This window comes from Malaclemys terrapin, chromosome 7 (assembly GCF_027887155.1).
Source record: "Malaclemys terrapin pileata isolate rMalTer1 chromosome 7, rMalTer1.hap1, whole genome shotgun sequence".
NCBI lineage: Eukaryota > Metazoa > Chordata > Testudines > Emydidae > Malaclemys > Malaclemys terrapin.
In genome coordinates this window covers 33,892,205-33,918,381 of record NC_071511.1, presented here as the reverse complement: position 1 = coordinate 33,918,381, position 26,177 = coordinate 33,892,205, and the positions used below count along the sequence as shown (strand labels likewise).

The window sequence follows — 26,177 nt, the reverse complement described above, 5'->3', positions numbered from 1 at the left end:
GCGCTGGGGAGGCAGAGCGCCCCAGGAGGGGGCCAAGGAAGGGGCTGGGCTCCGGGCACCCCTGCACAGCTGCTGGTGGTACAGGCCCGCAGTAGCTGCAGTGAAGATGTGTCTCCCCACCATACTCATTTGGAAATCTGACATCAGGGGCTACGCCGGGCATGGGGGCTGCTACCCTGCCTGGTTCTGAGCCCCTTCCCAGGGGGCCTGGGGCTGGGCGAGTGCCTGGAGTGGAAGGGGGTGGGGAACAGGCAGCGGCATTCAGCCCTGCTGGGGACTGGCTGGTTTCACACCTGAGAGCCCAAGGATAGCCCCAGTCCAGAGAGAGGGAAACCGAGGAACGGAGAGGGGAACAGACACATCTGGAGCAACCCAGCATGTCTCGGCCAGGGCCAGGGATAGAACCCAGGAGTCCTGGCTCCCAGCCCCCCAGTTCTCACCGCCAGACACCACTCCATTCCCCCAGAGCTGGGAACAGAACCCAGGAGTCCTGACTCCCAGCTACCTGCCATGTACCTGGGGTGTCAAGCAGGCACCTAGGATTGGCCCAGCTCTGTGTGGCTGGGCCCCAGTACAAGTCCTTCTGCCCTCTCCCCTGCTCCACCTTACTTTAGAGCATTGTCTGGGGGGGAGGCCTTGAGGAGGGGGGTCTCTCTGAGGGAGGTCCCCAGAGTTGGAGAGATCCCTGGGGGGAAGAGCAAATATACTCGGTGAAGAAGGGGGGCAGGCTCCCGGGGCGGATCTTGCTGTGGAGGACATGTCATGGACGTGAGAGGGGGATCTCTCTCCGGGCTGGGGGCAGAGTTGGCTGGGAGCCCATCAGCCCTGGGGGGTGGGTCTGTCTGGGGTGGGTCTGGTCTTGCTGTCTCTCAGGGGGGCTGGAAGAGGCAGGACCCTGGGGGCTGCTCTGGGGGGACGGGGGACAGGGACACTGGACTGGGGGATCCCTCTGAGAGGGGGCTGTCCCTGGAGTGGGAGGGGTCTCTCGGTGGGAGGTGGAGGGGACTGGGGACTGGAGCGGCAGGGTGTCACAGGGGAAGGGAGCTTTGGGGGGGTCTGTTCGGGCTCGCTCGGGGATCGTGTCACCATGGAAACAGGGAGAGGCGCGTCTTGAATGATGTGACGGACGGTGCCTGCAGTGGGAGGAGCTTTTCCCGGCCCCGCCCCGTCGTCTTTGCAGGCTCGCGCTCGCTCCCGGAAGAGGCGGAGCAGGAGCAGCTGATCCGGGACGGAGCTGGACGGGTCAGTAAGAGACGTGCCAAGAGCCTGGGATCGGCTCCTGGTGTACCCTGCCCAGGCCTGGAACTCAGGGCTCCGTGGTTCCTGCCCTGACCGCCGGGCCCCACCCCGGTCTAGGACAGAACCTAGGAGTCCTAGCTCCCCCCGCCCCCTCTAACCATTAGACCCCCACCCAGGGCTGGAATAGAAACCAGGAGTCCTGGCTCCTAGCGCCCTCCCGGAGCTGGTGAGTCCAGGCTGTAAGTGCCCCCTGCTCTAACTACTAGACCTCTTCTGAGTTCTTGGATAGCATTTCTCACAGGTAGAACCGGGAGTCTAAACTCCCAGCTCCACTCCCAAGCCCTCCTGTCTAGCTGAGACTAGTACCCAGACATCTAGTCCTGCTCCCCTCCCCCTTTCCAAGCTACTAATAGGCCCAAGCATCCGGACTCCTAACACATCCCTTTCCCCCTAGGCTGGCACAGAACCCAGGAGTCCTGGCTCCTAGTCATGCAATCCTAGTCTAGACTCACCCATGTGGTTTCTATGCTGATCCTGTTTTTTGTGTCCTTCCTCAGACTGGCTCCAGTCTCTGGCCCCTGAGGCAAGACTCCAGCGTGTGACCAATCCCAGGGCAGGCCTGTGCCAAGCCAATTGGCATGGCCCTGCTCCCCATGTCCTGGTGCCAGTGACTCCCGTGGTACCTTCTTCCATGGCTAGAGACAATTACTGGAAGGCCAAGCGGCGCAGACGGGCCAGCCAGCCTGCCCTAAGCCAGAGCCCTTTCCCTATAAAGGAACTACTGAGCCTGGGCCCTTTCCAGTTTGGCCAAGATAACTCTCCAACAGCCTGAGCCATTTCGCAAGCACTCGAGTAGGCACTGCCACTCCATTCCCCCTTCCTCAATACAGAAGCTGGGGGCTCGGCTCCCCCCAGACACCAGTGCGTGGCCTCTCAAGGCCCCTGTGCCATGATGAGTAGTACGGGGCCTTTTCTGCAATGGGCCCAGGAGGTGGCCGCGCTGCTGCTGCTGCGGGTGCGGCGCACAGTGCTGCAGACAGCTATCCTGCTCTGCGTGCTGTTGCTACTGCTCTGGATCGCTGTCTTCCTCTACGGTAGCTTCTACTACTCCTACATGCCCACCGTCAGCTATGTCAGCCCTGTGCACTACGGCTTCAGGTGAGTGGGGCACCCCTGGGATGGGCCAGGCCCCCCCTGCTTCCTGGGATGGGACAGACTGCTTAGGAAGGCTGTAGAAGCTCCTTCGCTGGCGGTTTTCAAAAAGAGGCTGGAAAGCCATCTGTCTTGGATGAGTTAGAACCAACAAATGCTGTATCTTGGCAGGGAGTTAGACAAGATGACCCTTGCAGTCCCTTCTAACCTGTGGTTCTAGGATTCTGTGCACCACCTGACCACTGCTCTGGGCCAGATCTCCTGAGACAGGGCTCTCCTGGGCACTCCCCAGCCCCCACACACTTTTTGGGGTTGTGGGTGCCTCTGAGCTGAGACCTGTTCCCAAGTGTAAGGGTCTGAACTCCTGCAGTAGCAGTGGAAGCGGGAGGGGGGGGGGGAAGGTTGAAGAGGTCTGGGGGAGCTGGTGGCCCCTGAACATGACCCACTGCCTTGTGTCTCACAGGACAGACTGTGGCTTGCCAGGCCCTGATCTCTGCTCCTTCCCCATTGCCAACATCTCGCTGGTCAAAAACAACCGGGACAGGGTAAGTGCCAGTGGGCGTGAAGCAGACCACTGGCTGTCAGCTCATTGGGGTTCTGCCCCCCTGGGCACCCAATGGGTGTGATGCTTTTATCTGGGGCCAGTTGGGAGCAGCGCTGGGTGGGGGTGACAGCTTTCCCTGTAGTGGTGAGGTTAGGGAGCAGGCTCCCTGCTCTATTTCTGATGCACTCTCCCTGCAGCGGGGGGCTCTGGGAGGGTTACATGAGAACGGCCATACTGGATCAGACCAAAGATCCATCTAGCCCAGTATCCTGTCTACCTACAGTGGCCAATGCCAGGTGCCCCAGAGGGAATGAACAGAACAGGTAATCATCAAGTGATCCATCCCCGTCGCACATTCCCAGCTTCTGGCAAACAGATGCTAGGGACACCATCTCTGGCCATCCTGGCTAATAGCCGTTGATGGACCCATCCTCCATGAACTTATCTAGTTCTTTTTTTAACCCTGTTATAGTCTCAGCCTTCACAACATCCTCTGGCAAAGAGTTCCAGAGACTAACATTGCGTTGTGTGAAAAAATACTCCCTTTTGTTTGTTTTAAACTTGCTGCCTATTAATTTCATTTGGTGCCCCCTAGTTCTTGTGTTATGAGAAGGAGCAAATAACACTTCCTTATTTACTTTCTCCACACCAGTCATGATTTTATAGACCTCAATCCTATCCCCGCACCTTTAGCCGTCTCTTTTCCAAGCTAAAAAGTCCCATCATTATTAATCTCTTCTCATACGACAGCCATTCCATACCCCTAATAATTTTTGTTGCCCTTCTCTGAACTTTTTCCAATTCCAATATATCTCTTGAGATGGGGTGACTGACCATATCTGCACGCAGTATTCAAGATATGGGCGTACTATGGATTTATATAGACTTGGTCAATTTGCTATTTTCTGTCTTATTATCTATCCCTTTCCTAATGATTCCCAACATTCTGTTTGCTTTTTTGACTGCCGCTGCACATTGAGCGGATGTTTTCAGAGAACTATCCACACTGACTCCAAGGTCTTTTTCTTGAGTGGTAACAGCTAATTTAGACCCCATCATTTTGTATGTATAGTTGGGATTGTGTTTTCCAATGTGCATTACTTTGCATTTATCAACACTGAATTTCATCTGCCATTTTGTTGCCCAGTCACCCAGTTTTGAGGGATCCTTTTGTAGCTCTTCGCAGTCTGCCTGGGATTTAACTGTCTGCAGATGATACAAAACTACTCAATTTTGCCACCTCCCTGTTTACCCCTTTTTCCAGATCATTTATGAATGTGTTGAATAAGACTGGGCCCAGTACAGATCTTTGGGGGACCCCACTATTTACCTCGCTCCATTCTGAAAACTGACCATTTATTCCTACCCTTTGTTTCCTATCTTTTAACCAGTTACCGATCCATGAGAGGACCTTCCCTCTTATCCCATGACAGCTTACTTTCCTTAAGAGCCTTTGGTGAGGGACCTTGTCACAGGCTTTCTGAAAAGTGTGACGGGATCCCCGGGGTAGAGTCTGGGACTGCTGTGCCCTCTTAACTCTCCAGCCTGGGTTGTCTGTCACTAGCAAAGCATTGTGAGAGACAACAAGCAGCAAACCCCTCTAGGAGCTGTTCTCACTCAGCCCAACTGGATGTGGAGCCCCACACCCAGCCAGATTGCATGAATGCTCCCAGAGCCACGCATGAATCACAGAAAAAGGCACCAGCCAAATCCCCCCAGCTCCCAGCCTGGCATCTCAGGAATATACCGTCTTGCACTGTTCAAGATAAGCAGTGCAGGTTTATTACTTGGTTCACCACTTCATCAATGGAAAGTGGATACACACCAGCCTTTGCAAACCTGAGCAGATCTATCAAACATTTCAGGCAAACTCACTGATAAAGATAAACAGTAAAACAAGTTTATTGACTACAAAAGATAGATTTTTAAGTGATAGACAAAAAGTCAGAGTTAGTTACCGAAATAAAATGTAAGCATGCAGTCTAAACTCTCAACCCTATTAGATTGGGTAACATCTAGACTAAGCAGTTTTTCTCACCCCACTGGATATTGCAGTTCATAATATACAGGTTTGTCCCTTTAAACTTTGGGCCAGTCTCATGTTCGAAGACTGAAGCCTTCGAGTGCCCTTGTTGCTTGCAGCATAGGTGGGGGCAGGAGAAAGGCCCAGCATGTGGCCACTGTGTTCTGTTCTATACCCTTAGTCCGTGATGTGCTTGGAGAACACAAGTTCAGGCACATCTGGTGGGCATTGCTGAATCCCCAGGCAAGGTTGATCAATTCCCCCTGGTGTGACCTTATGCGGGTGAGTCATTGCATTGTAGCTTCCTTGCTGGACAATGGCTGTTGATTGTTGTTTGACACCTGCCTGGGTGTTGGTTACTTTCCTTGCTGTTGTCTCTAGGGACCTAATATCTGGCCAATTTCCCCAATTTACAGCATGTTTTACTGACAACCATAAAACACAATCTCATAACTTCATATGCACTAATGATATACATATTTAGATAGAACAGTGACATTCAGCAGATCATAACCTTTACCCTGATACCTTAACATGGCATGCTCTATATGCAATATCAAAATTATATATAAATGAGGAATATGGGGATTACCAGGATTCTCCCCCAAGGTATAGGATGTCACACTAAGTAAGTATATCCACTGGATCCCCCTTGTCCACATACTTGTTGACCCCCCTCAAAGAATTCTAGTAGATTGGTGAGGCATGATTTCCCTTCACAAAAACCATGTTGACTCTTCCCCAACAAATTATATTCATCTATGTATCTGTCAGTTTTGTTCTTTACTATCATTTCAACCAGTTTGCCTGGTACTGAAGTCAGGGGGCCTGTAATTGCCAGGATCACCTCTGGAGCCCTTTTTAAAAATTGGTATCACATTAGATATCCTCCAGTCATTTGGTACAGAAGCTGATTTAAATGATAGGTTACAGATTACAGTTAGTAGTCTCTCCGTTCCATCTCTGATGCACTTTCCCCATAGCAGGGGGCTCTGAGAGGCTGTGGGGAGAGGCTGCCCGCTCCATCTCTGATGCTGTCTCCCTGCAGCAGGGGGCTCTGGAAGGGTTTGGGGGCAGGTTCCCTACTCTATCTGATGTACTCTTCCCACAGCAAGAGGCTCTATGAGAGTTGGGGGGGCAGGCTCCCGGCTCCATCTCTGATGCACTTTCCCCCCAGCTGTAGGGTCTTGGGAGGCTGTGGGGCCTCTAGGGTGGTTCAGGAGGGGCAAGCAGCACCCCCTCCCTCTGATGGCCCCTGCTGTCCTGTAGGTGCTGATGTATGGGCAGCCTTACCGCATCTCCCTGGAACTGGAGCTGCCTGAGTCGCCTGTGAACCAGGAGCTGGGCATGTTCATGGTGGTGATGTCCTGCTACACCAAGGGTGGGCGCATCGTCTCCTCCACAGCCAGATCGGTGAGTCTGGGGCCCATCTCAGCCCACTCTCTGAGCCATCCACTCCACCATTTCAGCACCACACACACCTACATTTCTGGCCTTGCTGCCTCAGGTAGAGGCTCCAGGGAGGCTGAGGCAGGGCTCCCCATGGCAGCTATTCCACCCTTAGCCAGGGGCTACAGTGTCTCTTGGGGTAGTAGAGCAAAGAGAGCTGGCAGTCAGGACTCCTGGGTTCTATCCCCGGCTCTAGGAGGGAGTGGGGGTTCCGTGGATTAGGCAGGGAGGGCTGGGAGCCAGGACACTGGGGTTCTATTCTGTGCTCTGCCCCTGCACTCTCTTGGCAATTCCCTTCCTCTCTCTCTGCAGTGGGACTGAAGCCCTGGACTCCTCTTGGAAACCCTGGGAGATCCTTGGGCAAGAAGCAGCTCCCTGCTGGCAGTGCCCCTAATTGCCCCGGGGAGTTGGTGGGAGATGTTGGGGGGGCTGGGTTCAATGCTAACACTGGCTCTTCTCCCCCCAGACCATGCTACATTACCGCTCAGGCCTGCTCCAGACCCTGGATACCCTGGTCTTTGCTGGGCTCTTCTTCTTGGGCTTTGCTGAGCAGAAGCAGATGGTCGAGGTGGAGCTGTACTCGGACTACAGGGAGGACTCGGTGAGGGGGGCTCTTCTGCATTAGCCGCCTGGCTGGCCGTGCCTGGGCTGGCCAGAGCCTCTGCTCCCCACCCCCAGCACAGGAGCTGGTGCCTGGTGCAGAGACCCTCCCTTTTCCCCCGCAAGTAATGGCTCCCCTTCCTGTGTGAGTTGGGAGCATGGAGGGGGCACATGTGCCCCACTGCCTGGGTTGGGCTGAGGGAGAGCAGGGGACAGGCATATGCTCAGCTATCTGAGTTGGTGGCTGGGGATGTGGGTGCCTACAGTTCTGTCTGGGTTGGTGGGGAGGGTCACATACCCTGGCTGTCTGAGTTGGGCAGCGGGGCTTGAGGCCGGTGCATGCCCTGCTGTCAGGGTTGGGGATCTTGCGATAGCCCCACCTGCAGCTCTGAGCCTGCCTGTTGTGTGTGTCCCAGTATGTCCCGACTGTTGGAGCTGTGATAGAAATCCAGACCAAGCGGATCCAGATCTATGGGGCACAGCTGCGGATCCATGCCCACTTCACGGGCCTGCGGTGAGGATTGGGGGGGCGGGTACCACTGGTGGGGAGAGACGGCGGGAGGGATGGGACTGTGCAGCACTGGGGGGCAGTTCCTAGTGCTAGGAGACTGCAGTGCTCAATTCAGCAGCCCCACAAAGCTGATCCCTGTAATCTGTTGTACCCCCCCCCCCCCGGATGATGCTGGGGGGCCTGTAGGTTGGGGGGGGGGCATGGGTTAGGGGGAGGGCCCATGGACTGGCGGAGGGGCCTGTGTCTGGGAGGGGGAAGACTGGATCCAGGCTGCAGCACCCTAATGCTCAGGCTCCACCCCCTCTTGCCCCAGGTACCTACTCTATAATTTCCCAGTGACCTCGGCCATCCTGGGCGTGGCCAGTAACTTCACCTTCCTCAGCGTCATCGTCCTCTTCAGCTACCTGCAGTGGATCTGGGGCAGCGTGTGGCCCCGGGAGCCCCTCTCGGTACAGGTGAGAGGGTGGCTCTATGGGGCTCCATGGCTAGGGGAGCAGAAGTATGGTGTAGGGCATTGAGCGTGGGGCAGAAGGGTGAGGAAATTGGGGGGGGGGGGAGGGAAGGTGCAGAATGGAGCAGGGGATGTACCCCATGCGAATAAGAGGGCAAGTAGTGGGGGGTCTGTGCAGCAGGGTGAGGGGATAGTGCCTGCGGGAGTTGGGGCAGGAGGCTATGCTCAACTATACCGTAGGAGGTATGGGGCCCTGGTGGGATGGGGGCAGCATTAATGGGGACTGGTGTTGCCTGGTTCCCTCCACTGTCCGGTCTTCCCCACTAGGTGAACACGCGGGACGGGGCCAGCCTGCAGCAACGGCGAGAGGAGGCACGACGGCGCCTGGCTACCCCCAGGCCAGGTAAAGCAGGTTTGGGGGATGGGGGCTCTCCCTTTAGTGTGTGGGGTTGGGGGGGGGTTCCCATTTATCTGTGGCTGGGTGTGGGGGGGTCCTGTTACTCTCACCTGGGAGGGGTGGCGCTGACCAGGTCCCGTCTTGACCCCACCCCTGCCCTGATGCTCTTTGTCCTGAAGCAGAAGACCAAGAGGAGCTGACAACACTGCAGCCTGAGGCCACGGGGCTGGGCAAGAATGACCAGGAGAGGGTTCCCCAGGGCACAGGTACTGATGATTCCCTTCCAGCTGGGTCGGTGGAGCGGGGCAGGAACCTGAGGCTGGACTGTTCCCTTCCCACTGAGGTGGGGCTGGGAGAGGGAGGGAGGGCTGTTGTATTAATTTAGATGGACCCTAGAGGCGAAGGTGTTAACGTGGCCCTATTGCTGCTTGCCACTGAATAGTGTTAACCAAGACTTGGGGGCTGGAGTACAGAGCCCTCAGCCTGCTTAGCCCCAAACACCATTACAGTCCCCTGGGAACCCTTCGTTAACCATACAGAGCAAGGGAAAGGATTTGGAATGTGAAGGGTTAAGTCAGGCTTGCCTTGCAACAACATCCCTTGTTCTCTCTCCTCCCCCCTCCACTTCTCAATCTTTGCACCAGCGATAAATGGCAGTAACTGTCCTCCAGGAACAGAGAGAACATTAGTTGAGATGGGCTGGAGCTGCTGTTGCTGTTTAAAATCCAATCCTGTTTCCTAGAAGAAAAACCAATGGGGAAAGAAAGGGACAGCAAATGGAGCTTCTGCCTCTGGTGCTGCTCCTCACCTGCATCTACTGCTGGTAAACAGCCACAGCCACCCACCCCTGGCAAACTCGTACCAGGGTTGGGCTGTTCGGGACAGTGCTTGTAGCTGCCTTGCTAGTCACAGGCTTACAGCAGTGTTGCAAAATATGCAGTCTTGGCCAACTAAGGCAAAAGGAGAGGGATAGGAGAGGGATAGGAGAGAGAAGGGAGGAAAAGGACCTGTGAAGGGGTAGGGGTTCGGATTCAGTCAAAGCCAGCTGAGGTGACGTTGTCTAGATCCCTCTGTCTGGCCCAGGCTGATAAGGGTGTCTCAGGATCAGGAGGTCAAAGGCCCAGCAATGGATCTGGGGGTTCCAGCAAACCGTGGGGGTGGCAGCCATGGTGAAGCTCCCTCCTTCCTGCTCTTCTGTCTTAGCCAGCCAGTGTCCCTCTCCACCCATTTTCCCCCTAGAGTCTCTTCCTGAGGACCCTGAAAGGCAGTGGGGGGGTGGCCCATCCCATCCCCTTATGTTTTGTTTACCCATTAGCCCTAATTTCTGCCACACCAATTTGGACTGGTTAATTCTTGTTCCCACACGTTGGTTTCAGGCATGATTTTCATGCTGATCTTGAGTCTCAGAGATCTACTGATGTGACCCATTGAGTCTTATTGCTGGTGCCCCTTTCCCATGCCTGGTTACTGCTACTGATTAGGGGGACAGTTTCTATTTACTTTTCCAATGAGTGTGCGTTTGAAGGCCCAGTCATTACTGGGGGACCCCATGAACCCATCAGGGAGGGAATCGAGCCTTGAGCAGTGTGGCCTGTTGGCTACACTAGGAGTGGAGGAGGGGACAAGGCCCTGTGACCTGGCCTATCTTGGTGCTTCGTCCCAGTTGCCATGCAAGGGGGCAGGACCTGGCCCTGCCTCTGACCTGTGCTTCTCCCCTTCCCCCGCAGCTTCCCCCCTGCAGCTACCAGGTGAGGTTCTGGAGACAATTGGCCCAATAGGGGACACAGCCCAGGCTAAGGAGCTGGATCTGAGTGAAGGTGGGTAACGCAGTTCCCCAGCTCCTCTCCCTAGGGGCTCCACGCTCCTCATAACCCAACCCCTGTGCACCAGAGCAGGGGATAGAACCCAGGTGTCCTGACTCACAGCCCCCCCGTCCTCCCCCAACCCATTAGCTTTCACTCCTTACCCACCAAGCTGTGATCCAAGGCTCCAGCATCCATCAGGGCACCCAGAGCCCCTCTGTACCCAAGCAGGAACCTAGAACTGCACTGTGCAGTAGGGCTGAGGGTGAGGGGTGCAGCTGGGAACAGCTTTGTATGGGGGAGTGGGCTGTCCCCTGCCCCTTGCCTTTATGGGGGATGGGCTTTGTCTCCTGTGGGCTGTCCATGTGCCCCTTCGGGGTAGACAGATGGTCCAGCCCCTGAAGGAAGGGATGAGTCTGCAGGACCCCTGCAACTTCCTCCTGCTGGAGCCTATGAGAGCCCCTCCCCCAGGGTGTCTACCTATCACTCTGCTCCCCTCCCCCCCCATCTTGTTGCTCTTCTGTAGTCACTAACTGTCTCTCCCCCCCCCCCCCCCCTTCCTCCTGCAGAGACTGAGTTCGAGTCGGTGGAGTCCTCCCTGTTCACAGATGCCAACTACCCGCCCCCTGCAGGGACACTCCTAACACTACCACAGCTGGGAGAGGGGGCTGAGCCCATCCCAGGGGCTGAGATCCGTCAGAGACATGTCTGCTCCAGCTCCTGAGGGCACCATGGCATCTTCCCCCTACCCCCAAAAAAACCCAAAACACTGGCCTTGTTCCCCAGGCTCCCAGCTCATGTTTACATTCCAGCCTCCTGCCCCTCACTTGGAACTGCTGTAATTTTAATAAACCACCTGCTAACGGAGCCAGGCTACTGGCCTGGGGGTGGGATGTGGGCAGGTGCAGATAGTGGGGCTCTAGGCCACAGCAAGAGTGGGGGGCTATCCATGGAGGTGAGGGACTAAGTCCCTGTGGTGAAGGGCTGAGATGAGTTGTGCTCAGTCTCCTACCCCCTCAACAGAAGAGGGATCCCTCCCTTCAGGATGAGCTGGGCTGGGGTCCCCCAGGCATCCCTGCTCCCAAGAAGGGCATCCATGGCAGCATAATGGGGGTCCCCCAGCTCCCCCATTCTATCGCCACAGACGCACCCCTTCCTGTCTGCTGGGCTGGAGCCTGGGCCGGACCTCACATAAGCTGGATGGGAAGGGTATCTCCCCACCCTCCTGAACTGAGCTCACTGCAGCCAGGAAGCCAGCGTGAGCTCTCCCACCTGCCTTGTGTGATGTCTACATTCCAGAGGGCTCAGTAATGGGGAGGGGGGGTGGTTGGATTCCAGAGAGGGCTGTAAGCTGGCATGGGAGGTGTCTCTGCTCCTGGGAGGCAGCTGCCTTCACTTGTCACCCACCCTGTGGGCACTTGGCAGCTGTAATGAGTGATACATGGTTCAGGGCCAGGCTTCTGAGCCCAGCCCATGCATCCTGCCACTCCACCCACCCACAAACTCCCTACAGCCTTTGCCCTCATGCTGGGGTGGTGGAAAAACAACATTGTAGCTGCCAGACTGTCCCTTCCAGCAGAGGGCGCTGTAGGGAGTGGTGCAGGGGTGCTGGCTGTACAAGAACTCCCCTTTATTGGACTCCAGCCTCCCAGGGCTTGGGCTGGGAGCTAAAGGTGGGGAGGGGGGAGTGCAATGGTGCTTTCCCGGCATGGGAGCTGCACTTGTTTGTGCCCTGTTTGCAGGGCTGGGGCGGGGGGGAGCTTGCCACCCATGGGGACACATCCTCAAGGCAGCTCAAGCTGCACCACCCCCCCTTCCACCAAGCCCAGCTGTACGCTGGGGGCAATGCAGGGAGCCGGTTCCTACCCCACTTCCTATCTCTGGACCAGCTATGAGCTTCTGGCTGCCCTCCTGTAGGCCCCACCTGAGACTGCTCTGCCTGCCAGCCTAGGTAAGTAGCCCCACGCACCAGGGCAGGTATCTGCTCTCGCTGTGCCCCTCACCTACCCCCTTTGGGCCTGCGGGCTTCAAGGAGTAGCTTCATGAGGAAGTTCCTGCCCCTGCAGAGAGTTGGGTTGCAGGTGGCAGAGCTGGAGGGGGATGGAGTGGCAGGGGACGGGGCAAGAAGAGCTCTGGGTCCCTGCCCTGGAGGTAGCTCGTCCTCTCCACAAAGACTGTAGAGGAGCCCCCACTGCCCTGCAGTCAAGTTGAACATGACCTGGTGCCATCAGCCCAGTTCAAGCCTAGCAGAAGGGGGCTGAAGGCTGCTGTGGCCATGGCTTCCCCTTGCACCCTGTGCTCTCCCTCATCCTCATCCTTGCTGCTCCAGTCTGTCACTTTGATGGCAAGAACTTCCCTGCCCAGCCCCAGCCAAAGCCCCTAGACTGCCAGCCAGTGGATGGCCCAGGCATGGGTGCTGCTGGTTGGCCAGTTGTGGAGGGAGTGGGAGGCACAGTCCCTGTCCTGCTGTGGGGCGTTCACCACTCTAACTCTTGCGTGACGTAAGAGCCTGAAGCCCTTTCCCTTTCAATGAGTTGGTGGGAGCGTAAGGCCCCTTTGTAAATGCAACGTGGGCTGTGAAGCCTGAGAGGCACTTCTGGGAATGTTTCCCCCGTCCACCTGAGTCATTGATGGGACTGGACAGTCACCGATGGCTCCACTGGCTGCTCTCAGTGAGTCTGTGCAGAATAACGCGCTTTGGTACAGCCAGCTCAGCCTGTTAACAGCAGTGACCTAGGGGAAGGAGCAGGCTGGCTCTGTCCCCAGTGCCCACCTAGCCACTGGCTGCCAGCCCCAGCTGCTGCTGAGGAAGGTGCAAGAACCCCCCAGTAGCAGAGGTAGAGTAACCTCCCCACAGGTTAGGTCACATCCTCTGACATCAGCTTGAGCCCTGACACAGGAGTGTTTCCCTCCATTCCCAAATCTTTGCTAGGATTAAGTATCCGACTCTGGCTTATCCTTGGGTGGGCACATAGAGCTCCTGCATGGGGGGGAAATGGCAGGGGGCAGTGTGTAGGCACACAGCTCCTGGCATGGATGTTGGGGGGGGGGGGGGGTTTGCAGAGTCCTGTAATGGAGGGGGATGGGAAGGTGGCAACCAGGTAGCTTGTAGGGGGAAGGGAGGAATCCAAGGATGTCCTGGGGGTGCAGTGGGAGTGAACTGCTCTCCTGCCCCACCACAGAGGTTTTTGTATCTCAGCACTTGCAGTCCCTCTGCTTCAGGTTGGTTGGAAACATAGGCCTTATCTGTGCACCAATGAAGTTCAGCTTTGACTCTGCTAGTGTCATTGAGTGGTGCTGCTCCCTACCATGGGGCAGGTGCTCATCCCTGTCCAGGCAAGGTTAGGGCTGAGCACTGCACTGGCACTTGGGAGACCTGGGTTCTACTCCCACCTTGGCCACAGTCCCCTTGGGCAAGTTGGTGGCACTCTCTGTGCCTCAGTTTCCCATAAAGCACTCTGAGCTGTGCTGGATTAGAGCTAGAGATGGTTGGATTGGGCTAGTCACAGCCATAGGAGCACTTGTAGCGGTATAATTATAGTAGTGTAAAACTTCCTTTTCCCCCCCACCCCCATTATACCAGGACACCACCCAGGGGCTAAGCCTCCTTACTCAGAAACCAGTGGGCCATGCAGCAGCAAGCCACCACTAACAGCACCAGCATGTGTTTTAAACAAGTGCCTTTTTGTCTTGTCTGCCCCCCCACCCTTGCAGGGTTCATCCAGCACCTATCACAGTGGTTGTGGTATTAGGGCCTGTGCCTTTTAAGAGCTTCCCAAACTGTGTGGGCGGGCCGCTGGGAAGCTCTCCTTGTTTTGCGCAGGCAGTTGGGGCTGGACACAGACAGATCTTTTACAAACATCTTCAGCAATGAGTGATCCTTGACCAGCACAGTGGGGTCCTGGTCCAGGAGCGGGACCTGCTGCGTCAGCTTAAACCAAGAAACTAATTACCCTAAACAATGTAAAGACCAAAGCAGCCTGGTTTTACATTAAAACTCACCAGACAGTTCTAATGATGCTTCTCCCAGCCCACAGCAGGTGAATACAAAGCTCTGGACAGACCTCAGTTAATGAACTCCGTTAGGTGCAAAATTTGCTTCTCTCAGCACTGAGATGCAGCTGTCTCTGGAGTGGAGTGAGGGGGGTGTTTATAGAGGGATCCAGTTCCCTTGCCCAGCATGGAGACACAACTGCCTCTAGCATGGCCCAAGGGGATTGTTTATGCATGGCTGCTTTGCCTGGTGCTGAGATGCAGTTAGCTGCTTCTGGGCTGAGGTGTGCGGGGCTCCTACATTGCAACACTTAGTGTGCTTTTTAAATCTTGTGATTTGGGAAGCCTGACTCATGAGTCTGTCACAGTTTGGAGTTTCCAGCATCTCACTCAATCTGTGTTAAACAACAGTTGGCTGGTGCCGGCTGACTTGGCAGAGACCTAGACCCAAGCCAAGCTGTAGTAACCTGGGTTTAATTTGGGCAGTGTGTCACTTTTAAGCCAGTGCAAGTTGCAAGTATAGATGAGGTCCCTGGCTGGGAGGAGCCAGGACTCTGACATTGGCATCACTGCCCCCTTCCCATCCATGGCATTTCAGATACTAATAACACCCCTCTTAGGCTGTGTTCCCCTGAGAATCAGTAGGAAAGCCCCTAGCTCTGCTACAAGCCAGGCCTCTCCTGGAGCGGCCATGGCTCTGAGCAGGATCCAGGCTTTCCCCAGGAGCTGAGAAGCTGCCCTTGGCAACTCTGTCCTAGCAGTGATGAGCCCTGTGTGTCTGTCTGAGCAGAGCCCCCCTCCCCATCCACCCCAGCTGCTCTTGCTCTCTTTACTCCACATGAGTCACCCATGCCCCCAGTGCGGGGCTGGCTCCCACCAGGGTTACTGTGCACAATGCAGTTAGGGGCTGAGATCCAGGGAACAGACTGTCACTTCCTGCCCTTCCCCTGAGCTCACACATGCTGATGGGGTCAGCATTGTCTGTAAGGGGTGGCTGGCTCCTCCAGCCTCTTGTCATATACCTTGGCTGGTGTCTGCTTTAGAATCAGGGATGAATGGAGCCTCTCCGGATGCTTGTCTCCATTGTAAAGAGGGTAAATGTCAGTCCCTGAGACAAGATCACAGAGTAAGTCAGTGGCAGAGAATAAAACCTATCCTACTGCCCAGCCCCTTCTCCCTGCTCTAACCCATTAGTCCCCACCAGAGTCAGGGGTAGAACCCAGGAGTCCTGGCTCCAAGCTCTAGCTCACTGCTCTTCCCTCCCACCACTGGGGACAGCACCCAGGTCACGACTGCCAGGCTGTCTGCCCTAAGCATTAGCCCCCATTCCCCTACTAGAACCAAGGCTAGAGCGCCAGGGTCCTGGCTCCCAGCCCTCCCCATGCTTTGCCCTGGCTGCAGGCTTCGTCCCTGGGGTCTGTCTGGTTCCTGTCAGGGCTGGGCCAGGGCAGGAAGAGTCTGTCTGGAACACATACCTGTGGCCGAGCAGCTTCCCATTGTCCATCCCGCCCGGGGCCGGCCCTGACCGTGCCCGTGACTCCGAGGGCTGGGCTGGGACGGGGGAGGCAGGAGGGCCGAGCTCCCTGCCCCATCTCTGCGGCCTCCGGGCGGGGGAGATCATCCGGGAGGGACCGAAATGTCCTTATAAGGCAGAGTTTTATGTTCCTTATGGCCACCTGCGGCTCCCCCCGCATTCAGGAGCCCCCGGGCTGCTCCGCCCCCTGGCAGCCCCAGCTAGGCTAGGGGCGGGGGATGAGCTCAGCTCCCCGACGGGATAAAACTTGCTGCAGCTGCTGGAGCGAAGCAGACGAAACGCGAGAGCAGAGTCGAGCGGTGCCAGCCCCGATCCCCCAGCGCCCCGGAGAGGAGAACCCCGATCCCCAGCGCTGAGCCCTGTCTCGCTGGAGACCAGAGTCCTGTGGCCCCAGTGACCTGACGCCGGTCCCCATCCAGCTAGAGGCAGCGGCGGGTGAGTGAGACCGGGGCTGCAGGGAACCCCCATCCTCAGACTCCTGGGACACCTGCCTGGAGGCCATTGGCCCACCCAAAGCCCCAGGGGTGTCTCCTTGTGAGGGTTGCAGCGTGGGGACAGCCAGACCCCCCTTCCCCTGCAGAAGAACCTGTGGGATGGAGCCCCCAAGGAGCACATGGACAGTATTATCCTATTGATAGTTGTGGTTTCAGTTCCAGACCCCAATAGGGACAAACGGACTCCTGGGAGTCAGGACCCCTGGGTTCTGTCCCCAGCTCTGGGAGGGGAGTGGGGTCTAGTGTGCGGGGGCACAGGTTGGGAATCAGGACCCCTGAGTTCTGTCCCCAGCTCTGCCACTGACTGGCAGTTTGTGTGAGTTCCTTCCCATCCGTGCCTCAGTTTCCTCTTTTGTGAAGTGGGGCAATGACCTTGCCCTGGCTCCCAAGGGCTGTATAGCTCCCTGGGATCTTGTAAGGAGGCAGGACTGGGGCAGAGTGCTCTGATGGAAGAATCATACCTACCCCAGTATCCTGTAGCATCATCTCAGCTCAGACACTCACACTGTCCTCTCTCTTCCAGGAACCATGACCATCCTCCTGGGACTCTCAGCTCCAGTCCTCATGGCTGCTTGCCTCCTGATCCTGTGCCCAGAGGGGGCTCCGACGAGCATGGGAGGCTCCCTACCCCTTCCCCCGAAGGGCCAGAGCCACTGGCCCTGGCTCCATGCCCAGGAGAGCAGCCCCTTTGCCTCCTCCACCCCCCAGCACGACTTGGGGACAGACTATTACAGCTATGAGGACCCCTCCACCCCGGATACCCCAGAGATGCCTGGCTCCCAGAACCCATCCCATCAGCCTTGTGTCTACCACCATTGCCGCCACCTGCAGACAGCCTGTGCAGAGTTGAGCAAGGATACTGGTTGCCTGTGCCCTGGGGTGACTGGCCCAGATGTGCCCCCGGAGCCACCCCAGCTGAGGGCAGTGCATGTCACTGAGTCTGGGGCCAGCCTGCATTGGTGTGCCCCCTACTCCACAGTGTGGGAGTACCGACTGATATACCAGGCTGATGGGGGCCACACCATTGCTGGCCCCATCTTCAACAGCACTTTCCGGATGGCAGTGCTTGGGGGGCTGCACCCCAGCACCTCCTACCTGGTATGTGTCATGGCAGCCAACCAGGCTGGTGCCAGCCCCACTGATGATGGGAGTCGGGCCCATGGACCGTGCCGCACCATCCGCACCCTGGCCCCCCAACTTCCCTACGCATATGTGGCAGCAGGACTGGCGGCCATGTTCGGCCTGGTGGTGGTGTCCGCGCTGACCTGGCACTTTGCCCTGCGCTCGAGGAGACGGCAGTTCCACGGCTCCCAGGACAACATCCTGGATGGGGAGGTGGGGCCAAGTGGGGTGGCCAATGGCTTATACAGGGGGGAGGAGCAGCTATAGGGGCACCTGAACCCTCCAGCACCCAGACACATACACTGCTGGCCTGGATCGGAGTCAGCCCCCATGGACTGTCCAGTGCAGTGGGGACCAGGGCTGGAGGAGAAGTGGAGTTAGCGGGGGACAGCACCTGACCGAGCCAGAACATGATGCCCTCCCCCACTCCACATGGGGTGAGGCCACTCAGGTCCTGATGCCCCCCCCCATTTATTTATTTAGTTATTTATTTATTTATATAGTGAAAGGTGGGGGGGTCCTGAAGCATCAAGGGCTGTGGGGAGGCCCCAAGGGGTGGGGGAGGGGCAGAGGGACCTATAGGCAGAGGCCCTTGACAACCAGTATGAATCATTCTGAGTAATGAGCCCATCCTGCACCAGACCACCTGTGTTGGCTCCAGTGGGTGGGGGAGTTGCCTGGGGCTCCCCCTGCTTGTTGTGGGGGGAGGTCACCCCAGTTGCTGTTGCATGTCTGGCCTCGGGGCTGCACCCTGGGACCACCTTGCCCCCGCATAGCTGGGATGGCGCGGTGGGGGGAGGAGCCATGGCAGAGGGCTGGTCACCGAGATGGGGAGGCTGGGGGTGTTCTGTGCTGCTGGTAATGTGAACTTGTTTGTGTTGAATAAAGCCCAGAAGCAATGTCCTGGCCGCAGGTTTGTCCCTTGTCTCCTTCAGCTCCTCTCAGTTGCATGGAACAGTGAATCATCATGGTACCCCCCAGCGGCGCTCTTCCCCCCACTTCCTGGACAGTCTGTCTGGACCCAGCTCTGCTGGGGTTTGCGCTCACAGCCGCACCCAGCAGTGTCACCCTTGAACCACTGCCTGGAAAACATGATCCATCCCAGATGTGTGTGAGAGGGCCCCAGCGCAGAAGGCAATGGGAATGAGGAGCAGCCCCCGCCCTCCTCGCTCTGGGGGTTCTTGAGGAACGGCCCAGCTCTGTATGCTGACTGCTGGGGAAGCCGTGGTGCCCAGGTATGTGAGGGGCAGCCCAGGACAGATGATGCGTGTTGGGGGATGTTCTGCAGGTCCCGGGTAGGGTGACCATACAGCAAATGTGAAAAATCGGGACAGCAGGTGCGGGGTAATAGGAGCCTTTATAAGAAAAAGACCCCAAAATCGGGACTGTCCCTATAAAATCGGGACAACTGGTCACCCTAGTCCCAGGCGCAGGCGGGAAGGAGGAGTTGGGGCAGAGCTCACCCTCACTGTGCCTGCCAGCAGGGCTGAATGCATGGATTTGATACCGTCCACATTCAGGGCTGGGCACCCAGTGCCAAGGGGCCTGGCTGGGCATGGAGGTGGGGAGATGCTTCTGTCTAGTCCAGCCCTCCTATATATGTGTCCTGACCCCAGCTGTGCTGAAGCCAGAGGGACCCCTGTGCGTGGATTGACACTGAGATGGGGCAGTAGGGGAAGGCGTTGCTCCTGTATTGTTGTGACGCAGCCATTCATGCTGCAAGTTGTGTAATCTGGGGAGACATCACCGTCTCCTGGCACAGGAACCCACTGGTATGGGACGCAGTGTAATAACGGGCCAAATTGCAGCCACTTCCCTTCCTGGCACTTGTTCACACAGACATGCGGGCACGTGGAGTAACGTGTGCACAGAGAATGGCACGCACAGAGAAACATGCAGATACTTGGAATGACATCCAGACGCGGGCACTGCGAATGCCACACGCACAGACATGCACACACAGCATGTGCTAAGGGGACCAAACCCCAGCCCCTTCCCGTCCAGCCCCTCGCCGACAGACAGTGTCACACACACACACACACTCTCTCTCACACGCTCGCTGCCAGGCCAGGTTTTCCATGCTCTCACCACGCTGGCTGCAGTGCTGTGGAAGCCAGGTGTCAATGGTGGGCACTTTCAGAAGCCGGTCCTGAGTCACTCGCATGCCAGACGCTGAGCACCCCCCGAGCTGGCATGGCTTTCCAGCACCGCCCTGACACTCCCTCACAGACACTGAGCCCAGCACTCCCCTGCCATGGGGGTGTGAGTGCTCAGGCTGGGGCGTGAGCCCAGGACCTGCCCCTCTGCATTAGGGCACTCTGGGGGAAGGGCCAGGTAGGAGTGTGTGTGTCTGGGGCTCTCGCTGCTGGGCACTCAGGCGCTTTGAGGGTGCAGTGATTTCCCAGGTGGCGCCTGATTACAAAGAGCTTAGAGTTTTGGGACAATCGTCTGCCTTGAAAGCTGTGAACACCTTGAGTCTGATGCTCACACATGCACCAACACACATACACTGCAACACATAATACGCTCACTGTAGCACTCACTGTAACACACACTCGTTGACACTCACTGTAACATAAATGCACACCACACACCAACATATGCTCACTATAACACCCCCACACATACACTGAAACATGCTCATTGACACACACACATTCACTCACTGGAACACTCTCACATTCATTGACACTCGCTGTAACACACAATCACTATAACACACACATTTACATACACTTACTGTATCACACACACACTCCATGTCACACACATACCAAACACACACAACAGACTCACTGGAACACGCTCACTGTACCACACACTCACACTGACATATCACACACCGATCCACATGGTCACAGAAAAACACACACACCATGTTACACACGTCACCCACACTCACTGTCAGACTCACACAGACACGTATATTCACTGTAACACACACCCCGCCCCTCCACACAAACACCACATCACACACAAAGACACACTCTTTGTAACCCCTTCCCCCTCCATGCATGTGCATTTGCCCCTGGCCTGTCCGGACACATGCTGTGTGCTTCTTGGTGCCGTGCAATGCTGGCTGCAGCCCAGTGCACAGAGGGTTAAGGGTGGCACCAGTGACTGGGGCTGGAATGGGGGAGGACAGGACAAAGCCTCTTTCATTCCCTGCTTGGAGAGTTTCCTGTCTGACCTACATACCTCCCCATGTTGCCCTGGGCCCTGGGCCAAGGCCACCGGCTCTGTCCCAGCAGGCATGGGAGGGGACAGTTTAGCTGAGCCATGAGGTAGTGGGGGGAGTAGTGTCAGGAGGGGCCGTGGGAAGGGAAGGAAAAGAAAGGGGCCAGCTGAAGCAGAGCAGAGGATGGGACAGGAAAAGCCATGATGGGGCGGGAGGGGGAAGCATGAGCCCCAACCTGTTCCCATGACGGGCCTGCCCTGGGGAAGGTGCTTCATGGCATTTAGGGCAATAATCCACCCTGCCCCCACAATACAGATCAGTTCCCCCACCCCTGGGTAGCTGTGTCCCATGCTGAGATGGGAACCCCCAACCGCTTGACTCTGAAGCCTGGTTGAAGGGGCTGCCCGTCCCGAGGCCCCAGACACTGAGCCTCAGGTACCCCACTCCTTGGCCATGGGACCCCCAGCCTGGCCCACTCTCCAGGGCAGTGACTATGGGTGTGGGGAGAGAACTTGGCACTTCACACACACACACACACACACACACACACACACTCTCTCTCTCTCTCTCTCTCTCTCACTCACTCACTCACTCACTCTTCCCTTTGCCTGGAGAGCTCAGAGAATATTATAGTCATGAAAGACAGGGGCACACCTGGGAAAAGAACCTGAAGTCCAGGCTCCCAGCCTGCCCTGATGACGCTTGCTAGACCCAACTCCTCTCTCAGAGCTGGGGATACAACCCAGGAGTCCTGGCTCCCATCTCAGCCCTAGGTGTAAATTCATGATACTTCCTGTGGCAGAAGTGGGAGAAATGTCTATATCCCAGTGTGACCGCCTCCTGGGTCTGTGAATGCACCATTGCGTATCGGGACCTTCCTGGAGGAGTGTGACTTTCATGTTATGTTTCATGACCATAGTTAATTGGCGCGTCCATTGTGTGGTGGGGGCAGGACACCTAATAGAAAGACTATGGCATGTGTCTTGATCACTTGATGGCAACAAGACAGACTGGCTTTCCCCTGCTGGGAGTGCCTTTGCTACCCTAGGGCCATTACCTTGGACTGACCCTCTCCACAGAAGCATCTGGAGCCTGCATCTCCCCCAACAGAAGCACATGGGAAAAGGAGGGTCCAAGATGATTTTAAAAGGGGGGGCTTCCCTAAGTGAGGCCAGTCCATCGTTCAGTGCCTGGCGGTAAGGCTAGGAGGAGGCAGGGTGGTATGGCTTAAGGATGCTGGACATACTTAGACCTCCCAGGATGGGTGAGATCATCCTGGGGTGGGGAGCTGCAGTCAGGGCTCTGTGTTGTGTCATTGACTCAGTATGGATCTCTAGGTGGTTTGGTTAAGAGCAATGTGCCTGTGGTTCAGAAATGCCTAGGCCAAGCCCCTGTTCTGTTGCGGGCTGGGTTAAATCTCCTTAAACTGTTGTGACTGCCACTCCTCATTGATGAGTGCTGTAAGAGACAGCTAGGCAGCCCCACCTTAGCCAAGGGGTATGCCAGCCCGCCAGGGAATTTGGCCTATGGGCAGAGGGCTCTCCAGGGTATTTGGGTAAGAGCGAACCAGGTCAAAACAAGAGTCAGACACAGTCTGAAGAAGCAGCTGGCAGCGCAAGCCAGGAGCAAACCTAGAGTGCTTTGGGGGGCGGCTCTGTCTGGGGCTGTGAGCAAGGACACTGCCTCCTGGTGTTTGGTGCCGCCTGTGTTGGGGGGAACAGGACTTTGTACATTCCCTGTAAATACACAGGATTGTACCAAAGGGCCCAGACTCCATCGTCCAGGCTCCTCCCAGCTAGAATCACCCCCAGGGCCCTGGGCTTTGACCAACCACTCAGGTCAAAAGTGGGGAGATGTGTCCGGAGCACCTGTGGCCCAGAGGACTGCGAGGAGATGTGTCTGGAGCACCTGCGGCCCAGGGACCTCTGGGGAGATGTGTCTGGAGCACCTGTGGGCCAGGGGCCTCTGGGAAAATGTGTCTGGAGAACGTGTGGCCTGGGAGACTGTCCAAGCACAAGGGGCTTTGGCAGGCTGGGGTGCTGGCTCCAAGGTGTAAGGCAGCTAGACTGTGGGGTCTCCATAGCCCTAGGAAGAGCTCAGACCTGGGGGCTGCACTTGGGAGGGCACTTAGAGATCCAGGGCTGGGAACAGTGACCTGGCTCAACCCAGACCCAGGGGGCTTGGCAGCTGGTTCCCCTCACAATGGCCAGGTGTCCATTCAGAGGAGGGGCAGGGGGAAGGACAGGCTGTGACAACCCCTACCCTCTCCCTCCACTCCCCTGCACATGGGGTCACTCAGGATCCCCACAAGATATTCTGCAAGAGTTGCGGGGTTAGCCCCGCACAGATGCTAGAGGCTGGGAAATGGAGCAAGGTCTGGGCGGGGCAGTGGGAGCAGGATACAGGGGAAATAGCTGGCAAAGGGGGAGCAAAAGGGGATGAGGGAGCATGGGAGGGGGCAGGTTGTGGGGAGGGATGCTGGGGGTGGGACCTGAGGGGAGGGGTGCAATCTGGCATGGAGGGCAGGGGTAAAGGGCAGGGTTGTGAGAGGTACAGGGGCAGGGCCTATGGGCATTGCCCCCACACAGAATTTTCAGGAGGTTGCCTAGCAACTGGGACGCCCCACAGACCTGGCCCAGACCAATCCAGATGGAGTAGGGGCTTTCACCTGAGACACCCCCCCTCCCAATTCCCCTGGCCCCAAGCCCTGGCAAAGGCTGCTGGGAGGCTGGGGGGAGGAGTTGGTTCCTGGTGGGGAAGCTGCCCTTGGGGTCACATTTCCCCCGTGGCAGGATGAATGGGCTGCTCTGGTCCAGGCTGGTTCCGAGCTGTTATCCCCCCTTCTCCTGCTGGGTCCGGCATCACCATGGCTGCCCCATGCCTCCCAGTGCGGATCATCTTCTGGTAAGTGGCAGAGATACCCCCACTGGTACCCCCTACCCAGGGCACCCCCCACCCAGCACCGCCCCATGGGCATTCCTCACCCAGCATTGCCGCCCAAGGGCACCCCTCACCCAGCTCTGCCCCCCATGGGCACCCCTCACCCAGCTACACCCCCATGGGCACACCCCATACAACTCCACCCCCATGGGGACCCCTCACTCAGCACCACCCCCATGGGCACTCCTCACCCAGTATTGCCCCCCAGGAAACCCCTCACCCAGCTACACCCCCCATTGGCATACCCCATATAGCTCCACCCCTGTGGGCACCCCTCACCCAGCACCACCCCTGTGGGCACCCCTCACCCAGCTATACGCCCCATGGGTACTCCTCATCCAGCAATGCCCCCATGGGCACACCCCATACAGCTCCACCCCCCATGGGCACCCCTCACCCAGCAATGCCCCCATGGGCACACCCCATACAGCTCCTCCCCCCATGGGCACCCCTCGCCCAGCTACACCTCCCCATGGGTACTCCTCACCCAGCACTGCCCCCATGGGCACACCCCATACAGCTCTGCATCCCCATGGGCACCCCTTACCTAGGACTGCCCCTTCCTTGGGCACCTCCTACCCACAACTGCCCCCCTAAGGGCACAGCCCACCCTAGGCACTGGGTCCCTCCCTCAGCCTCCCTTCTCACCCTCCCAATTCTGACACCCCTGGCACTGGGCCTCTGCCCAAGCTTCAGCCTTCCTGCCCACACTGGTTCCCTTTCAGCATGGGGCTGCTCCACACTGATGCTGGGCTCTGTTTCCCTTGTAGTGGCAGCTGAGGATACAGAAGCCGGGTGAGTAAAGAGCCTCCCCCCACATGTGTCCTCCACCCCCCCTGTGAGAGACACAGCTTGTGTGCCCCCCATTCCACCTGTGTGCCCTCCCAGTGCCCCCATGTGCCCCTGGCTTTCACTGTGCCTTCATGCCTTCATATGTGGGGGATGGTTCCTTGGGGTTCCCAGCCCTTCCCCCTAGGGACCCGCCCCCAGGGTCCCTCCTGCAGAAGGAGCTGGGCCCGATAGCTGGTGGTGTTTCCCTCTCTGAGGAGTGGGATGCCCTGGGGGATACCAAAGGGTAGGGAGCAGGGGGGATTTGTGGGCCTAACAGGCTCCCTGGGGCTGAGGAAAGGGGAGCAGTGGTGGGGCCCTCCCCACTCCAAGTCATTGACCTTCCCCCCCATCTCTCTTTCTGCTCCCCCTAGTTCCTGCAGCTGCAGGAGTTCCTAGAAAAACGCTTCCCAAAGCAGTTGGAGATTGTGAGTGACTGGGGTCAGGCTGGGGCTTGGGGACCAGGTGCAGGAGGGGCGGGGGCCTGGGTTTGGTGGGACAGGGAATCAGGGTTGGGAGCTGTTCCAGCACCAGCAGGGCAGGGTTAGTGTAGGGAGCCCCACTCTGCTCACCTGAGCCCCCAAGGGCATCCCCCAGATTTGTGTGGGGATCACATGCCCCATGGCTCCTCAAGGTTTCACCCCCACTCTGGACAGCTCTCCATTGGACCCACCGCTCTGGTGTTCAGTCCCCACGCTTCCCCCAACCTGCTCACCCCACACTCGCGCTCTCTCTCCAGACAGGGGAAATGGCCCCCGGCTCTGGGGCCTTCGAGATTCTTCTCCCTGACAGTGGCCAGGTCCTGCACTCCAAGATCGTGAGTACCCAGCAGGCACTGTGTGTTGGTACCTCCCAGCTGGGGCTGCTGAGGGGTACTGTGCTGGGGGCACATCCCCGGCTCTGGGGGGCACTCTGCAGGGGGCACATCCTTGGCTTTGAGGGCTCTGGGGGGGCACTCTGTGGAGGCCACATCCTCGGCTTTGAGAGTTCTAGGGGGCACATCCTCGGCACTGGGGGGCACTCTGCAGGGGGCACATCCTTGGCTTTGAGGGCTCTGGGGGGCACTCTGTGGAGGCCACATCCTCGGCTTTGAGAGTTCTAGGGGGCACATCCTCGGCACTGGGGGGCAGTGTGCTGGGGGCACATCCTCAGCTGGGGGGGCTGGACAGGGGCACTGTGCGGGGGGGCCACATCCTCAGTTTTGGAGGGGCTGGTCAGGGGCACTGTGCTGGAGGCACATCCCCAGTTCTGGGAGTGCTTGGGGGCACTGTGCAGGGGGCACATCCTTGGCTTTGGGGGGCTGGGCAGGGGCACTGTGCTGGGAGCACATCCCCAGCTCTGGGGGTACTGGGGGGGCATTGTGCTGGGGGCACATCCCTGTTTTGGGAGGAGGAGTAGGGGTACACATCCCCAGCTTTAGGGGGTCCTGGGGAGAAGGGCAGGGTATCATGGGCAGCACAGACTGACCCGTCCCCTGGTCCCATAGAACGGTGATGGCTATGTGGACAGTAACGCCAAGGTGCAGCGCATCTGTGAAGGCATCAGCAAGGTCCTGGAACAGTAGCGAGCAGGGATTGGGTAAGAGAACCCTGGCTGAGGGGTTGTTGGAGGGGTTAGGAGCCCAGTGGGTTAGGGGGTCACATCCCAGCCTGGGTGGGGTCAGCGCTCTGTGGGAGGTTGAGGGATATAGTCCAGCCCATGTGGGGTCACAGGACACGCCCCTGGCTGTGTGGGGTCGGGGGAGGAACATGCCAGGAACTGACACTGCCCCATCTCTCCTTTCTCCGCACAGGGTGCTGTGGTTTCCAGGGCAGCACATGACGGGATCAGCCGAAAGGGAGTCACAGCCCAGGCCAGTCCCTGACCTCCCCCCGATGCTCCAACCCCTGTGGCTATCGCCAAGCAATAAAGAGCAACATC

General features: G+C 57.6%; 2 protein-coding genes and 1 long non-coding RNA gene across 13 annotated transcripts; 2 read left to right on the top strand and 1 right to left on the bottom strand.

Annotated features, from left to right (window-relative positions):
• Positions 1-1,155: 1,155 nt before the first annotated feature.
• BSCL2 (BSCL2 lipid droplet biogenesis associated, seipin) lies at positions 1,156-11,035 on the top strand. Of its 4 annotated transcripts, none has more exons than XM_054034976.1 (11): positions 1,156-1,242; positions 1,797-2,397; positions 2,855-2,936; positions 6,228-6,371; positions 6,874-7,008; positions 7,424-7,521; positions 7,832-7,973; positions 8,297-8,372; positions 8,549-8,632; positions 10,094-10,183; positions 10,738-11,035. In XM_054034976.1, the coding sequence occupies exons 2-11, from the start codon at positions 2,189-2,191 to the stop codon at positions 10,890-10,892; spliced, it is 1,215 nt and encodes a 404-aa protein (XP_053890951.1). In that variant the 5' UTR covers positions 1,156-1,242; positions 1,797-2,188; the 3' UTR covers positions 10,893-11,035. The 4 variants fall into 4 exon arrangements, with proteins under 4 accessions (XP_053890951.1, XP_053890947.1, XP_053890950.1 ...); XM_054034972.1 differs by having other exon boundaries at positions 8,546-8,632; XM_054034975.1 differs by lacking the exon at positions 1,156-1,242 and adding an exon at positions 1,299-1,465 and having other exon boundaries at positions 8,546-8,632.
• Positions 8,639-15,811, bottom strand: LOC128840680 (uncharacterized). The gene is made up of 3 exons (XR_008445689.1): positions 15,637-15,811; positions 15,184-15,269; positions 8,639-9,104 (listed from the first exon to the last, which is right to left on the bottom strand). It is a non-coding gene; the product is annotated as an uncharacterized LOC128840680 (long non-coding RNA).
• Positions 15,812-15,962: 151 nt separating this feature from the next.
• Positions 15,963-26,175, top strand: LRRN4CL (LRRN4 C-terminal like). Of its 8 annotated transcripts, XR_008445686.1 has the most exons (9): positions 15,963-16,130; positions 16,713-17,524; positions 18,247-18,546; positions 23,282-23,393; positions 24,200-24,224; positions 24,632-24,685; positions 24,997-25,074; positions 25,744-25,835; positions 26,050-26,175. XR_008445686.1 is itself a non-coding variant. In XM_054034978.1 (6 exons), exons 1-5 carry the CDS (start codon positions 18,515-18,517, stop codon positions 25,044-25,046), a joined length of 273 nt encoding a protein of 90 aa, XP_053890953.1. In that variant the 5' UTR covers positions 18,439-18,514; the 3' UTR covers positions 25,047-25,074; positions 26,050-26,175. The 8 variants fall into 8 exon arrangements, 2 of the variants coding, with proteins under 2 accessions (XP_053890952.1, XP_053890953.1); XR_008445685.1 differs by lacking the exon at positions 24,632-24,685; XR_008445683.1 differs by having other exon boundaries at positions 23,282-24,224.
• Positions 26,176-26,177: the final 2 nt, after the last annotated feature.